This window comes from Micropterus dolomieu, linkage group LG12 (genome assembly GCF_021292245.1).
Source record: "Micropterus dolomieu isolate WLL.071019.BEF.003 ecotype Adirondacks linkage group LG12, ASM2129224v1, whole genome shotgun sequence".
NCBI classification, from domain to species: domain Eukaryota; kingdom Metazoa; phylum Chordata; class Actinopteri; order Centrarchiformes; family Centrarchidae; genus Micropterus; species Micropterus dolomieu.
The window spans coordinates 27,211,770-27,228,407 of NC_060161.1; the positions used below are offsets into that span (position 1 = coordinate 27,211,770).

The 16,638-nt window shown below is 39.2% G+C and overlaps 2 protein-coding genes across 4 annotated transcripts in view; both read left to right on the forward strand.

The window, feature by feature from the left end:
• The window catches only part of tkfc (triokinase/FMN cyclase), a 10,537-nt gene extending 1,005 nt beyond the window's left edge, over positions 1–9,532 (forward strand). The window contains exons 1-17 of one of the 3 annotated variants that reach the window (XM_046065314.1): positions 359–461; positions 1,018–1,207; positions 1,291–1,395; positions 1,617–1,804; positions 2,488–2,566; positions 2,648–2,737; positions 3,768–3,802; positions 3,907–3,991; positions 4,522–4,611; positions 4,997–5,113; positions 6,525–6,644; positions 6,727–6,864; positions 6,949–7,055; positions 7,128–7,234; positions 7,643–7,676; positions 7,819–7,911; positions 8,421–9,532. In XM_046065314.1, coding sequence (XP_045921270.1) covers positions 456–461; positions 1,018–1,207; positions 1,291–1,395; positions 1,617–1,804; positions 2,488–2,566; positions 2,648–2,737; positions 3,768–3,802; positions 3,907–3,991; positions 4,522–4,611; positions 4,997–5,113; positions 6,525–6,644; positions 6,727–6,864; positions 6,949–7,055; positions 7,128–7,234; positions 7,643–7,676; positions 7,819–7,911; positions 8,421–8,579 — 1,743 coding nt within the window. In that variant the 5' untranslated portion in view covers positions 359–455 and the 3' untranslated portion in view covers positions 8,580–9,532. Of the gene's footprint in view, positions 1–358; positions 462–523; positions 649–1,017; positions 1,208–1,290; positions 1,396–1,616; positions 1,805–2,487; positions 2,567–2,647; positions 2,738–3,767; positions 3,803–3,906; positions 3,992–4,521; positions 4,612–4,996; positions 5,114–6,524; positions 6,645–6,726; positions 6,865–6,948; positions 7,056–7,127; positions 7,235–7,642; positions 7,677–7,818; positions 7,912–8,420 lie in introns of those variants that run through there. The other 2 variants (XM_046065315.1, XM_046065313.1) reach the window with 2 other exon arrangements.
• A 2,189-nt stretch (positions 9,533–11,721) lies between these two features.
• The window catches only part of si:dkey-9k7.3 (circularly permutated Ras protein 1), a 13,922-nt gene continuing 9,005 nt past the window's right edge, over positions 11,722–16,638 (forward strand). The window contains exons 1-8 of the mRNA XM_046065317.1: positions 11,722–12,451; positions 13,050–13,106; positions 14,532–14,663; positions 14,744–14,830; positions 14,960–15,045; positions 15,248–15,445; positions 16,213–16,257; positions 16,410–16,499. Coding sequence (XP_045921273.1) covers positions 12,169–12,451; positions 13,050–13,106; positions 14,532–14,663; positions 14,744–14,830; positions 14,960–15,045; positions 15,248–15,445; positions 16,213–16,257; positions 16,410–16,499 — 978 coding nt within the window. The 5' untranslated portion in view covers positions 11,722–12,168. The remainder of the gene's footprint in view (positions 12,452–13,049; positions 13,107–14,531; positions 14,664–14,743; positions 14,831–14,959; positions 15,046–15,247; positions 15,446–16,212; positions 16,258–16,409; positions 16,500–16,638) is intronic.

Below are 16,638 nucleotides of genomic sequence, written 5' to 3' on the forward strand. Positions count from 1 at the left end.
TCCTTCCAATTACTTCTTACTTCTTCTAAAATACAAGACAATTTTATCAATTTACCGGAAACAAATTGTGGGAGTGACTGGTGTCCATGGGGTCATGCCTCAAAACACCTTTTGCTACTGTAAAAAGTTTGCAAGACGCTTCCTCTCAATTTAAAAATAAAAGACATGCTATATGCTATAAGGGACCTCACTTTTAACTAATGATACAATTTTAGGTCGTTGTTTTAGCGCATATTTGACATAATAGTACTTTGGTACAGTATTTTGCGACAGGTACTGCACAGTTCTGCAAAATAGGCAGTGACCCTTTTATACAATTAGATCAATCATACGCTTTTATTTTGTAGGCACAATCGCATTATTTCCGGTGTTTTCTTGCACATTCTGGGTGATTTCTGTCTTCTGGTTCAAGTTGCTGTGGGAAAGGATACGAAGCCAAGACAAGTGTTAAAGCAATGGAGGTAAACATACATTTTTAAATGGTATTATCGATCAGTGAAGAGATGCACTGAGCAGTGAGTGTTTCTGATTGTGAATTTATGCAGACATGAAGAATGACAGTGTGTAAACATGAGTGTTTTGTTAGCCTGGTTGAGTTAGCCTTGCTGTGCACACTTGCCACTCAGGATCAGAGTCCACTGCAGCAACGTAAGTGAAGGAATAGCTGTAAATCCCACATTTTACAGTGTGTTGTTGTTGCATATAACACTTTACTGTGCAGCTTCTGTAAACTTGGGTTGTGCTGTGTGTGTGTGTGTGTGTGTGTAATAAGGACTCTTACGTGTGTGTTTATGTGAAAAATTAAACGGATCCAAGAACTAGCTGGAGGGATTACATATCTATTCTGGCTTGGGATCCCCCAGGTGGAGCTGGAAGGTGTTTCTGGGGAGAGAGGTGTCTGGAATACCCTGCTTAGCCTGCTGCAACCAATCCTGGATAAGCAGGACATAATGGATGGATTGTATTAAGTGAGCTTATTTACATTTTGTAAGACCTTTCTTTATTTCTCTCTCTCAGCCCAAAAAGAAGTTGATAAACTCAGCAGATAGCTGTGTGGACGAGGCTCTCTGTGGCCTCGTGAGGGCCAGTGGGGGCCTGTCACTGCTGAAGGGCCACAGAGTTGTGCTACGGTCCGACCTGGACAATCTGAGAGGCAAAGTGGCCCTGCTGTCTGGAGGAGGTTCGGGACATGAGCCGGCACACGGGGGTACGGTTTTTATAGTTTAAAATGGAGTCTTTAATGATCTCAGGTCTTTATATTTCACATTTTACTTTCTCTGTTGTCTTCAGGGTATCTTGGGGCAGGTATGCTGTCAGCAGCTGTAGCAGGTGGAGTATTTGCTTCTCCACCTCCTGCCAGCATCCTGGCTGCCATCCTCTCCCTGCACAATGCAGGTAATGTACTCTTTTTTTTCTTTTTTTTTGACTTTCTGTTTGTGCATGTTTATTGACTGATCGTATGTCAATTCATTAATCAAAGACATGTCAAGTACAAAATGACTATATAAACTTATTGTGTTAAAATAAGTTTAAGACAATACTGTGAACGTTCATTTAAAGAACAATGAAATGAAATGACTATTCACTGAAGAATAACGACCCTACTCCCCCCACAGGAGCCTCCGGAGTCCTTCTCATTGTGAAGAACTACACCGGCGATCGCCTCAACTTTGGACTGGCAGCAGAGCAGGCCCATAACCACGGCGTCGCTGTTGACATGGTGATAGTAGCAGAGGACTGCGCCTTTGACCAACCCAGCAAGGCCGGGAGGAGAGGCTTGTGTGGCACCATCTTCATACACAAGGTAAACAACAACAACAATGTCATGCATGGCTGTTAGTGCTTTACCTTGGAAATAATAGAGTGACAGAAAAAAACTCAAGGCCCATTTAGGTCTTGATCTGTCTTTTATCGTGATAACATTTTTGACCATATCGCCCAGCCCTAATTACGAATAAGCACATTGAGCAATGTACAATCCAGAGTCAAATTCCTCGTATGTGTACAGATACCTGGCAAATAAAGCTGATTCTGGTTTACTGTACCTGTTTTTCAACGAAGTTTTCAACCTCCATACTCACAAATGGAGGTTTCTCTGTTATCAGTTTGCTCAGCTATTTCCATGACGGTCCAGCAGATCGTTGCACTTCTTCTAAAACTTCAAATTCAAATACTAATTAGCACTGAAATCTCAATAGCTCAGGAGTTTACATTTCCATTCTTAGAGCTAAATAAGAGTAGCTGTTCCATTTGTATAATTAATAGCATCTCATTTAAACATTTTAAAATATGTGTACTTTTAATGTGAATTGTATTTTGTTTTAGGCCAAGATTGATTTTAAATGAGTGCTTCAGCAATTTAGAGTTGCAATTCTATACACTGGATCCTACATTTCCCATCATGCAACTCAACAACACAGATGTTTTGTTTTGTTTATAAAAATACTGCCGTGGCACCTCATGATACCTGGTCACACTTTCTGTCAGCTGGCAGGTGCCTTAGCAGAAGAAGGCTGCTCATTGGACCAGATTGTTTCCAAGGTGACAGAGATTTTGAAGGGAATAGGTGAGTCTCCTTTTTGCTCACTGAAAGCTTGGCAGAAATACTGAGATGCTTTCGCATATTGCATTGTGGTTTTTGTTGCAGGTACATTGGGGGTGAGTCTTTCTCCGTGCAGCGTTCCAGGCTGCCTGCCTTCCTTTGACCTGCCTCCAGGAGACATGGAGCTGGGACTGGGTGAGCGAAGATGAAGAAATGGAGGAGGAGATTTTGGAAAGTGGAATTGGGCAAAAGAGAGAGGGATAGAGAGTAAGGACAGATTACGGATTGTAGGTCTGATACCAAATAATTAAAATTTCCTGAAATAAAATTTTCATTCTTGAGGTAATAAAAAGTCTCTGCCAGACATTTTAAACACATAATTAGATTTAAATTTAGATGTGTAGTCCCCTTTCCTATAATTTACTTTGTTTATTCAACTGTTGGTTAAAAAATTATCATATTTGAAGAGACTGTGAAACTGTTGGGTGTATTCAGGATTTTTTTTCTTTTTGTTGATGATAGCTGGGACCCGCTTTGCTTGGAATTTGATTTTGTGGGACAATAACTGAATAGCACCCTCTAGTGGCTCGTGTTGCAATACATTGGAAATTGGTAATGGAACATCAAAATAGCATAACGTGCACTAAATTACAACATTATCAGTTGACTAAAATGACAAAAAGACATTTAAAACCTGTACTCAGTGGTATCCAGCCTTTCATAGTTTTGTTTTTACGAGCCACATTTTTGAGATATCTGTCTCCACTCAAATGCAAAGGGGTTAAATAGGATTACATTTGTGACTCAACAGCAGCTTGTCTTTCCAGAAACAATATCCAGGTTAGTGTTGATAATAATCCTAATAGAAATGGTGACCTTGAGGTCTGTTTACCTGATTGTGAAGGGGTGGAAGCAGATGTGGATGTGTCAAAATCTCAGCAGAGAATCTGCTAAAAACTATCTTTGTTTTGTTTTTTTACTGGGTGAACCTCATATGTATGACGAGCACTGAGGTTTTCCTCCGTATTGTTTCTATTTTTGACTGAATTGGGGTGCTGCTCTAACAGTGTATCTATGAACCCAAATATCTACTAAATCTCCCATTTCAAAGTATATCTTAGAAGGATGGGCGGAGACAAAACTGAGAGAGGAGAACGGTGGGAGAGATTTTGTAGTAAGCTTGGGCATTTCTAAATGTTTAACTGGTGTTTTCCATCTTCTTCAGGGATCCACGGTGAACCTGGAATTAAAAGGTCAAAGGTGATTCAGATTCAGCATACATCTACTAATTATACGACTGTTTACCTTTTTTCTCTTTATATTGTCGTTCATCTGTCTGAGTTTTATTAATTTATCCTGTTCAGGTGGCATCAGCAGATGAGGTGGTGAAGACCATGATAGATCACATGACCAACCCCGACAGCCAATCACATCTGCTTCTTAAGTCAGGTGCTCTAACTATAATATATGATATCTCTATTTACACTGATAGGGCTGGCAATAAAACAATAATGATAATTATCACGATATAATTTTCCTCAATACAACAATATAACAAATGTTGAATAAATGTTTGGTTTGAATTAGTTCTATTAAGACATTTTTTTTCTTGAGGAAAAAGGACTGACAGAAGATTTTACTCTATTTTACTCATGCATATTTGTTGAAAAAATATTTCATCAATTGTTTTTCATGTTCTACCTCAGATTTGTTAAGTGATCCACTGTTTGGCATTAACTGTTTGTTCTGACCATAAAGAAAAGTTTAAAACCACAATTAACCATCTGGTTTCTTCAAATTTCACTCAAAAATCAGCCTTTAAACTTGAAAGAAATAATGATTTGACATTTATTGTGAAAATTATCGATATTGAATGATGTGAAATTTTTTTTTATCGTGATATCGCCCAGCCCTACTTTAAATGTATGTATCCGTGTTGTATTTGGACTCTGCATGTGAATCCTTCTTCTTTTATACAGGAGACACTGTGGTTGTGTGTGTGAACAACCTCGGAGCTCTGTCCTGCCTGGAGATGGCTGTGGTTACAAGAGCGGCCATCATCTGTCTGGGTAAGTAGACCGTGTTGGTGTGTATGGATACATTTGCTCATCTGTGTTCATGTATGTAGATAGATAGATACATACTTTATTTATCCCGAGGGAAATTCAAGTATCCAGTAGCATACGAAACATACATACATTAAAACATACATTAAACCTATATTAAAATAGAATAAAAATAAAAAGAACTTATAACACAGTAGCCACAGTAAAACAGTGCAAAAACAGTAAACAACACGTATTAAAAGAAACTATTCTCAGTATTGGACCTGTAGAGCAAAGGCATTAACACCACCAGCAGTTAAAAAGTATTCTTTTACATTTTGACCTCTCTTCAACGGTAAACGTCTCTGAGGATGTTGTGGAAAGTGATTGGCTGTTTCTGCTGTTGCAGAGAGTCGAGGCGTGGTGGTTGCCAGGGTCATGTCCGGGTCATTCATGACATCGTTGGAGATGGCGGGAGTGTCACTGACCCTGATGAGAGCCAACCAGGAAACACTTCGACTGTTTGGTGAGCATACACATGCACGCGTTTGTCTTGCTGTACTTACCCTAACCCTGTTCTTAAAGTTCAATAGTTCAATAGAATGATGAAGATGATATCTGTGTGTTAAAGGATTGCACCTTTAGATAAGATGGATTTTTGTTTAAAATACTCAAAGAAATGAACTAAGCAACACGCCATAGTTTCAGCTGGGAGATGTGCAAGAGGCAAGTTTGTTACACAATATCTCTAAGCTGTTTTAGTCTAATAAATAAACTAATAAAGTGTTAAGAAAAGAAATAGCCAGACACATATTTTCCTTATCAAACGCTCTTTTGCCTTATTAACTCATGATACTTATTTGAAACTTTGTCTTGTCTAGTCCATTGCTTGACATGGGGAAGCCAAACTAAGTCCTACTTTAAATCAAGTCGTTACCCTAAAACTGCTCTTTGAACAGTCCCTCCAGGATTTCGCATTGTCGCAGCTATTAATACAAAGTCAACAAATCCCAATGAATTCAGCCTGACTTGCAATTTTGACCAGACATTGCAACTTTTCTGCTTATTTGACCTATCAACGCCATTTCCCTGCAAAATTCATCAGTGTGCAAAGTGAGCTTTTCTGTCCACCAGCCAATGGCTAGTGAATGCTCAAAGTGTACCAGCCACTCAATAGATTACCATTGTTTTTTGGCTCGTGAGTGATGTAAATCTACCAGCCGTTTGCATATTTTACCTGCATTTGGCTGATGGCTGTTGCTCCCTGGTGATACGTCAGCCAGCTCACTTCCTTGTTTACATGTTGCAGCAGACATGTGTGATGCCAACGTCTCACACTTGCCTGCAAAAATAACAGCAACGGATCGTGACAAACAGTTTCCAGATCTTCTTTACAAAAGCGGGCGCCGAATGTTTTGCAAAATGTGTAGTATTGTGGTCAAATATAAAAAGAAATCATCTATTAACAAACACTTTTAATGCAAAACATTTGCGGAGAGTGGCAGAAACGCAAGGAGGGCTTCAGACTAGAAAAGACTAGTATGTATGATTTAAGAACATAGTTTAGGAATAAAAAGTCTAGTGTTTAAACATTTTGAGAAAGCTTTTTCAAAGTATAATTATAAAGTTTGAAAACATCACATCTACCTTTGGAGTTTTCACTTATTCCCACATTTTTATTGCAAAAAAATGTCCAAGAACTTTCATCACAATTGTTTTTTTTTTAAAGTTGCCGCAAAATCTGGCATTTTTGGCGCCACAATCACAAAAAAGCCCTGCGAAATCCTGGAGGGACTGTTTGAAGGAGTGAGGAAAGGCAAAATGTCCTCACTTCCCAGAAATGTCTTCATAGAGTTCAAAACTGTAATGATCCTCACAAAGATATAATTACAACAACAAAACTCACACACATATTTAAAATCCTCTATCCCATATAGATGCTAAGACTAGCGCCCCCGCCTGGCCAAACCTCAGCAGTGTGTGCGTAAGCGGACGCTGCTACATCACAAATCCTCAAGCCATGAGCTCGCGGCCACAGGACGACACACACTCTGAAGGTTAGTTTCAGGTTAGTGTGTTCTGACAAAAATAAATAACTAATTTAATAAATAAAGTATGTCTGTTTTTTGTTTCTGCCAGGACCTCTGAGTCCGGTGATGCGTAAAGCGTTAGAGAGAGTTTGTTCCACACTGTTAGAAAAACAGGAAGAACTCAACTCCCTGGACCGTGCTGCAGGGGACGGAGACTGTGGGAACACTCACTCGCAGGCTGCTAGAGGTAGAAAACACTGTGTTCGTATCAGCATCAAGGAACAGACATGATGAAGTATTGATTTTTAAAGTTGTGAAAATCGTCATTAAGCCATTCAGGAGTGGCTTCAGGATCACGTGGTCCCTGGTTGCCCTGGGAAACTGTTATTAGTCCTCGCAGGATTGGTGCAGGAGAAGATGGGCGGGTCTTCAGGAGCGGTAAGTCATTAATCGACAGCTTACACTATCTTTACCCGCACACACACACACTCATCTTCATGGGTCTTTCAGTTGTACAGTCTGTTCCTGACTGCTGCGGCTGGTCATGTGACTGAGGGGCGGAGCAACGCCACAGCCTGGGCTAGTGCAGTGCATGCTGGGACTCAGGCCATGAGGAGGTGCGGGGCTGTGTGTCTGGCTGTGTTTATTTTTGATATACCTACATGTCTTTGTGCATTGGTGTGCTCTTTGCATGCATGTGTGTTGTGGTGTTATGTGGTTTTCTAGTAAATGTAGAGGGCTAAATAAAAAGTAGACCAAATCTGAGAAATAAGAATAAGCAGAACAAAGAAGAGAAGCCATGGGGTGGCTTTCAGAGACTGAATAGAATATCAAACTATGCCAGAATTGCTGAAACACTTAGTTAATTATTTGATTTGATTGGCTAAAAATGTATCGGTTAAACAGTTTGAAGTTATTTCTCTTGGGAAAAACTCATGTATTAAACTATAACAATTAATTGATCTGATAGATTAAACATGAAATAGTGAAATTTACAATCTAAACAATCTGTAACTGTCTTGCAGATACGGTGGCGCTGACCCTGGAGACAGAACGATGGTGATGGATGCTCATTTCTCTGCTACTTTTCATGCATCTTTTGTACTTTGAAAAATATTTCCTGGTTAATATATTTCTGTCCTCAGCAGCAAAATACTGATAAATAAACCAGCTATCTGTTTCGGTTTCTCTCCCGCTGTAGTTGGATGCTTTATGTCCTGCTGTGGAGGAGCTGATGAAGCTATCCACAGCACCACCTGGTGGACAGTTGGCTGTGCTACAGACTGCTGTGCAGGTATGATAGCATACTTTAAAGGGGTGGTATTATGCTCATTTTCAGGTTCAAAATCTTATTTAGAGGTTGTACCAGAACAGGTTTACATGGTTTAATTTTCAAAAAACACTGTATTTTTTGTCATACTGCACATTGCTGCAGCTCCTCTTTTCATCCTGTGTTGAAGGCTTCATTTTAGCTATGGAGTGATACATCTTGTCTCTAAATGATCTTTGTTGGGAGTTGCACATGCGCAGTTCCTAGTTAAGGACTACTAGCCAATCAGAAGCAGAGAAGGGTGGGTCAGCGAAAAGACCGTAAACAGCTTCGATTCAGCTGTAGGCTACATGTTGCCGACTAGGTTGAAAATTTGGACTGGAGCAAGAGTTTCAGAACTCTCCCAAATTTTACAGAACTGCAGATGAAAGCAGATTTTTTTTAATTGTTGACTTTTTTTCACTTGAAGTGTGTGCGTTCATATATCCCTTAGGTTGACATACGTTTTGCCTTCCTTTCCTCTCTCTTCCTAGAAAGCGGCCTCAGGGGCAGAGTCCACCCGTGACCTCACAGCAAAGGCGGGGCGAGCCAGCTACATCGCAGCTGAGCGGATCAACCTGCCTGACCCCGGCGCTGTGGCTGTAGCAACCATCTTGAGAGCCGTGCTAGAGTCGCTGGAAGGGCAGAAGTAATCCTGCAAATAGTGTCTGATCAGATTATTACCATCACCAGACTAATAGTAACAGAAGAGATCTGTTGTGCCTCACTAACAAACAAAATGTGACTAAATGATATTTGTGATCATTACCTCTCTGAGGCTCAGATTTGCAAGCTAATTTAAGTTTAACACGATAAATAGGCTACAGTGAATGGAGACAAAGTAGACAGATCTTTCTAAAAGCTCACAGTACAAATACGTTTTTGATTATCAAGCTCAGATATACTGTAAATCAAATCAAATTACCAGTACTTATATTATTGTTGTTATTATTGATTTGAATGATTAACTCTTTCCAGCTAGAGAGTTTTGTACTGCATACGTGGTTGAATCATGAATTTAACATTCCTTCTACCAATGAAAAACAGTAGAGAACAGTTAGTGATGTTTGTATAGACATTTTAAAAGATACTAATAACTAGATTTTCACAGGTAATCTTTGACTCTGCATGGAGACAACTAGACATAATATGCTCAAATCAAAAGCTGAATTGATTTGACTACAACAGTTTAGGAAATTGTAAAAAGACAAATGTAAAAAAACAAACAAAAATATTGTCAGAATTAAGGCCAAAGAGGAAGCAAAGCATTAGCTACCTGCACTTTCCGTAATCACATATCTCATCAGACTGTCCTTGCTGGGTGAACACCCACGTCTTTCAAATAACTAGCTTGCAGTTTGTAACGCAGCCTTTCTGCTGAACGCGTGTTGTCTCCTCCTCATGATGAGCCAGCTGATCTCTCTATAAAGCCGGAGTGCTCCACTTAAGACTAATAACACATCCTGATTCATCGTGTGTTTTGAAATCTCATCGCTCTTTCATGTTCCAAATGTTGTACATGGATTAAATGCACTTTCTTGAGACAGTGTTAATTCAAACTAATAAAACAACTATCATGCTGTGTATATGCAGTTATAATATATTAGCAAAGTGTCTGTGTGTGGTTTTTACAGCACTCCAGTCTCTGTAGTCTACACAAGGAGACCAATGCATGTGTATTTATGAGGTCAAAGCTCAGTGAGAAATGGGAGACACACATTCTGCTAAACCTTTTATACATTTTTACGATTGATTTTCTCTGCAGATACAAATCTTTTTCTTCTTTCTTTCAACACTTCTGCTCCTCCTTTTAACTTTCATTTCTCTCTCTTCCTCATAACTACAAACGCTGCGTCGACTTCCTGACACACAAGCACGGTATTGCTTTTTTAGACTTTGAACACGCCCACACATTCACACATATTTATAAACCGGCTGCGTTACTAACACTTGCTTTCAGTTTTAGCAACACCAGTGTTCACAGACCACGACAAAGGTAATTATATTTTTGTTGTACAGTAATGTGTATGTGTTCTTTGTGATAAATCATGGTAATCAGCTGCCATATTGAGATATGACTAAAATCATTTGTGGTTTCACGTGTGTGTGTGTGTGTGTGTGTCCTAACGTGTCATTCATTTGCATTTTCTATTTTAAAATTGTATGAAGTTTCAAAGTTCAGTCCTGTGCCCTTTAGAACTGACATATCAGCTGCTAGACAACAGACAACATAGGGTTTAAATGAAATCCACCAATACTTTTTAACATGTAGAAATTCACTGTTAGACTACAACAGAATATAAGCAAGGTTTAATAATACAAAGTTTTTAGCACAAGAGAATCCCAGAGCTTAAGTTAGTAATTCAAATCCTATGAATGATGTGTATGAAAACTGAAAGCAAACATTATTATTGTGTACAATTTATGGTATGCATTCTGTATAGCGTTAAGTTTTTATGGACAATGTATCTGCAGCTGCAGATCAGGCCTAAAGATTTAGGCCTTTAATTAATGTCTTACTTTAACATTCAAATTTATTGTCCTGTTTTATTTTGTTTTTATTTCCTATTTAACCATTTTGTAATTGTATTTAAATGTCTTTTTTTTATTTCCCTGTCTTCCTTTTATGTTTTATGTAAAGCACTTTGAATGACCTAATTGTGGAAATGTGGTATACATATAAACTTGCCTTGTGGCAACTGGATGTAATAAGGTCAGTTAGTTTTTTAGTGATAGAAAAGATTTAAACTTGTTTAAGATGGACAGTGTATGAAGATATGCTGATAAAAGCACATTTGAATCTGTTACACACAGAAAAGTTAGACATTTTGGAGAAATACACTTATTGTGGAGAGTTAGATGTGAAGATTGATACCACTCTCTGCCCATAATAAATATAAATATTAAACAAGAGTCAGGACATGGTCGGCGGTTCAATCCCTGGCTCCCCTTGGTTGCATGTCGAAGTGTCCTTGGACTGAACCCCGAATTGCCCCTGGTGTACGAATGTTAGTTTTTCCGGAGCACTTAGGCTCAGTGTATGAATGTGTATGACTGGTGAATGCAGATGTAGTGTAAAAGCACTTTGAGTGGTCGAAAAGACTAGAAAGGCGCTATACAAATACGGAACCATTTACATGGTTAGCTTAGCTTAGTACAAAGGGGAAACAGCACTTAGTATGGCTCTGACCAAAGGTAACAGAATCCACTTTGTGTTATGTGTTGAGCTGTGCTGGTGTAAAAAAGCATTTTGTCATTTTTAGGCTCCTGTTTCCCCCTGTTTTTCCAGTCTTTGCACTAAGCTAAGTTAGCTGACTGCTGATCAGAGCCTTACTTGGTGGACTTACTTGGTATCAATCTTCTTATCTAAGAAAGGAAATAATTTTATTACCCAAAATGTAAAACTATTCCTTTGACATTTAGTCAAAGACATATGGGCCAACCATAATTGTATTTTTGTGGTGTATATTGCGAGAGTTCAAGTAAAAATCTTTTAGAAGTACCACAGCTCTTTGGTTTAATAAGCCAATTTTCTGATTCCTCCATTTTAGTGAATTAGGATGCAGTCTTAGAACTGTGTCTATCAACAGTGCCAGAGTTTGGTTTAGGGCTGCAACCAACAAATATTTTCAGAATCTTCTCTATGAATCGAGCCATTGTGTGGTCTATGACTGTGGGGAAAGTCTTCCCAAATGTGTCTTGATAATGTGTGTTAGAAATAATAGAGGCGCCACTTAATGCAGAAAAGGCACTCACAATGACACAAAGAACACAGGAACAGCAATGCAGCTTAGCTTCACGATGCCGGCTGCATTTCTTTGTATCTAATGTCAAAAATATTATTGAATCTGATCACAATTAGTCAGAGCCACACGAGATGTCTTCATAATGCTTGTTCGCTCTTGCCAACTGCACAAAATACGTGTTTAACTTAACGATAATGTAAAACAGAAACAAAAAATTGACACATTGAAGAAGCCCGGAACAAGTGAAACCTTCTACCTCCTTCATGGTGAACTCACTCAGTTGTCATCTCTGGTACTTATTACTGCACTTTAAACTACTGGACCGGTAACATACTGTTACATACAGTACATGTGCACAGTAAGCCGACTCCAGGCCATTATTCACCATTTTGTTCTCCTTTCCCTCACAGTTGTTCAAACAGGAAATGACTGCTTTCATGGTTTTACTCACCCACCTGTTAACTAGAAAAATAACCAAATCGTGGCCCCGGTTGCCATGGTGACTGAACATCCACAATGCCAGGAACCCGCTGTTGTCTGTCTGCTGATCCAACTGATTCTTTCTGCATCCTATAGTCACGTGTCTCTCTTCCTGAACCCTGTTAATTTGATTCAGTTCACTCTTGAAGGCCATTCTGGCGCTACTGTGTGTCGGGTTCATAGGAAGGTAAAAGGATATTTTAAATTAAGTTGTAATAACAGGGTTTTGTGTCTTTACATGTGTCAGATGGAGTTTGCCTGCAGTCATGTTGTATGTAACTGGAGTCCTGGTGAGACAGGTGAGTGTACTGATTAAAATTTTAATTTTTGTGTAACTTCTCTCTACCTGAAAACTTTGGAAAAGTTTGCCTTTTTTACATCATCCAACTCAATTGAGATTTTATAATACTCAACATTTATGACATTGCTTTTCTGAGTTTTCAGTCTCCTTGGGCAAGATTCTGAACCCCAAATTGCTCCCAGTTGGCTGTTCAATCAGTGTATGAATGTGTAAAAATGGGTGAATCATGTGATGTAGCTTAAAAGCGCTGTGAGTGGTCAGAAAGACTAGAAAGGTGCTATACAGTACACACCATTTCCTAGATTTAATAAGCACTTTGTTAATCTTGTGCTGCATAAATTAACCTTTTCTTCTTTCCTTACTTCCTTCCAACCTTGGTGACATCTCGGTAAATCATTTGGGTGATCGTGCATTCGACTCTGCGATCATGTTACTTTTATTTTTTTGTATTAAAGTGTGAGTTAGATGGGGGTTGGTCGGATCATTTCAACATCCTTTAAGCCTGGATCGCCTATTGATTGTTTAGCAAAGACCAAAACAATGATTTTTGGCACCGTAAATCTGTCTTAATGAACATATTTTCCCAACATTCACAGGTGTTTCTCTTATTGAGCCCAAGTATGACAACATTGTGATTGCTAAACAGCATGAAGGTAATTATCTCTCTTTCACACTCACACACACACACACACACACACATACACACACAGCATCCATAAAGGTCGACATATTTAAGCTGTTGTTTTTCTCTCAAGAGTGTCACATTCTCAAGAGTATTGCAGTGAAATAACAGGAAAGAATATTAAGTAGTAACATCTGAGTGTGTGTGTGTGTGTGTGTGTGTGTGTGTGTGTGTGTGTGTGTGTCATGTTTTTATATTGCGGTGGGGACTTTAACCTGAATGCATGCTAACCAATAAAGACTCGTGTCACTGTGGCGACATATTGAAGGTTACCACAGGCAGATCAGACAAAATCACTAAATCATCCTCAGCACTGCTCATTTGAATAGAGTTTATTTCTTTTTTTCTGTTTTTATAATTGCTTAATATTAATGCATATTGTCTGCTAAGTAGCAGAAGGGAGTTACAAACTCAATTTCACTCTACAATCTGTTGTATTGTGACAAATAAATCAACCTTGTACCTAGGTTAGACCAATAGGTTTAAGGTAGGGGTAAACATGTAGTGACAGTAAAGGCTAGGGTTAGGGACAGGGTAAGTGGTAACGTAAGGGTTAAGGTTAGTTATGTTGCTGTGAGGCTAAGGGGCTAGGGAATAAATTATGTCAATAAGATGTCCCCACGGGGATAGAGGAACAAGCGCATGTGTGTAGGTGTGTGTGTGTGTTGGGGGGTTATGCTTGCAAATGCAAGAGATAGAGAGAAACAGTGAAGATATAAAGATAGGAATTCAGAACAGGGGAAGTCCATACACAGAAAAAGTCGTGTTCAGATAAACTTAATTATACAAGAACAAAGCCGTACTTAATTTCAGTTTTGATCAGTTTCTGCTTATTTTGTACATCCACCCACAGCCAGTGTGTCTTACCACCAAAACCTGGTCCAAGCGAACGAAACGCCACCTTCACCATGTAGTATGGATAGCTGACAAGCTGGTTCAAACTGAAAGGAAGTTAACATCCACACCCAGATCAGTTTGAGATAGTTTTATTCAACTGAAGCAGATTCAACTTGACCTTGCTTTGTAACATACTCTAATGGCGTAAGTTGTTTCCCAAATCTGTACTACTCGCTATAGCTTACTAATTCTCATCTTGTGCTGTTTTTACAGTTAGTATACAAGAAATACAAAAACACACTCATTCCCTACATGTCTGCTCTTGGATTTTTGGTTTTGGAGAGGAAGACACTGTCCTCTAAATGCTTTTAATGTTGAGTGTATGTCTTACCACGGCTCCATGCACTCTGCTTTAACATCTGAAGAAATACAAAGCTTTATAGGCCTGCCTTGCCTATGATTTGCTTTTCAGTTTGGTGGACAGTCAGCTGGGACACAGCTATCGTTTTTATCTTAATGTGAATTGTTATTGGTGGTCTTCATTTCTTTCTTTCTTTAGATCCACTTCCTCCACCGCTACCTCCCCGTCGTTTTAGAAAACCTCGTCCTACATCTCTGCCTCTGCCCCCTCTTTCCTCCTACCAGCCTCCACTCGGTCCTCCGTCCCTCCCGCCACCTGTCCCGCCCAGATGTGAGTTTTGTTCAACCCCTGATTGTCTTAAATAAATCGTGAGTGTTACAAAGTTATATTTCAATGTGGTGTTTTATCAGTTGACAAGCTGGAGGGACAAACCAGGCTGAACGCCAACGTCAATGTCGTCTCCCTCAGCATTGGAAAACTGGTCAACATCAGCCAAGGTCCGAGGACACACACACACACACACACACACACACACACACACACACACACACACACACACACACACACACACACACAAACACCTGTTCCACTCTTCGTTTGACACCTATTTCTCCGTCTCTAACCAGCCTCAATCCTGGAGTGTTTTCAGAGCCCAGTGATTTGTGGGAAATGTAGTGCTGCCTTGTCATGTCTGAGTTCTACAGAGAGGAATGTGAGTGGTAATTTATTTCACCTTTTCCTTTCTGCAGTCACGTACTTGCCAAGTTTTTGTTCAGTGAGCTTTTTCCTCTACACTGTCAAAACTTTTCTTTGTTTATTTGTTTGAGGTATAGTTTTATTAATCAGTGGAAGGGGGGTTAGGGGGTTAAACAAAATAAAAATAAAACAACTCCCCTTCTCTTCCTCTTCCCCAGGTTTGGGTGTGTGAGTTCTGCGGATATGAAAACAGCATAAACGACAGCGTGAACAGAGTGTGTGTTGGTCAGCGTACAGGTGTTCACAGTGACGACCTTTACCTGCCGAATCAGAGTGATGATGACTACCAAAACCTGGAGGACACACTGGTGGTGTTCTGTGTGGACATTTCTGGCAGCATGAGTGTCACTACAGAGGTGTGTGTGTGCGTATTTAAATGAAGCAATGTCAGACGTTCAGAGGGGAAATGTCTTTTTGGTGGAACTACTAACAACCCACAGAAATTTGAAACATGGTGTGACACCACGACTACCACACTGCTTTTTATGTAAGAGGTTGTAAGCAAATAATGTTTGGAAGCACTGGTATAATGTTTATCAACATGAGCTTTATATATTTATATCATAGCCTATAATGTAAAATCTTAATTTTAAAAGTGACTAGTAACTTTTAAAACTTTGTTAGTTAGTAGTAGCAGTAATAGCCACCATGTTTCTTTATATACCATCTATATGCTGAACAGGAAGGAACGCTACCTCCAGGAAACTTCACCAACAATTTCAAGAAAGGAAAACATCACAGTAACAATGCAAAGTTTGTTTGGAGGCTACATAAAAAAATACTACCTTAAAGCACCAGCACCCATGAAAGTCAACGTATCTAAGATGTTGTTTTTCTTTCAAGAGTGTTCATCACCTACTCAAGAGTATTGCAGTGAAATAACAGGAAAGCGTATTTAGTGTGTGTGTGTGTGTGTGTGTGTGTGTGTGGGCACACATCCTATCTTTGGTGTAATGCACTTTGTTTCTCTATACTGTCAAAACTTTTGTTTTTGTTTGAGGTATACTTTTTAATTATCAGTGGTTAAAACAAATGAGCATTAAAATGAAAAATACGTCTATGTAAAATGATCCCCATAAATCTTTATACGTATCATCTTTCTAACATGTTTGCTCCACTTTAGGTTCCATCAACCAGTGGATCTCCAGCATACATATCCAGACTAGAGGTGAGATGTTGATTTGTTGTTTGTGTGGTTCACTACTAAACTGCTAAGGGGCTGAATACACTCTTTACCCATTGTAATAAAACATGTTTGACGTGAGGTGGTATTAAAAACTACTGCTCGTTTTAACTGTTGCTTGGTTGTTTTTTCCACAGGGTATGCAGGATGCCCTGCAGAAGGCGCTAAAATCCCTGCTGCAGCAGTCCCCCCACAGGAGAGTGGCACTGGTCACGTTCAACGATGAGGTAGGAGAAATAATGTTTTCCATTTTAAAATTAAATAATTAATGTAAAATCTAAAGACAGGTCACTATTAAAGATTGTATGAGACTGAACTAAGAGGTTTACACATGTTTAGCAATGTAACTAAATGAGTAAATGTAAG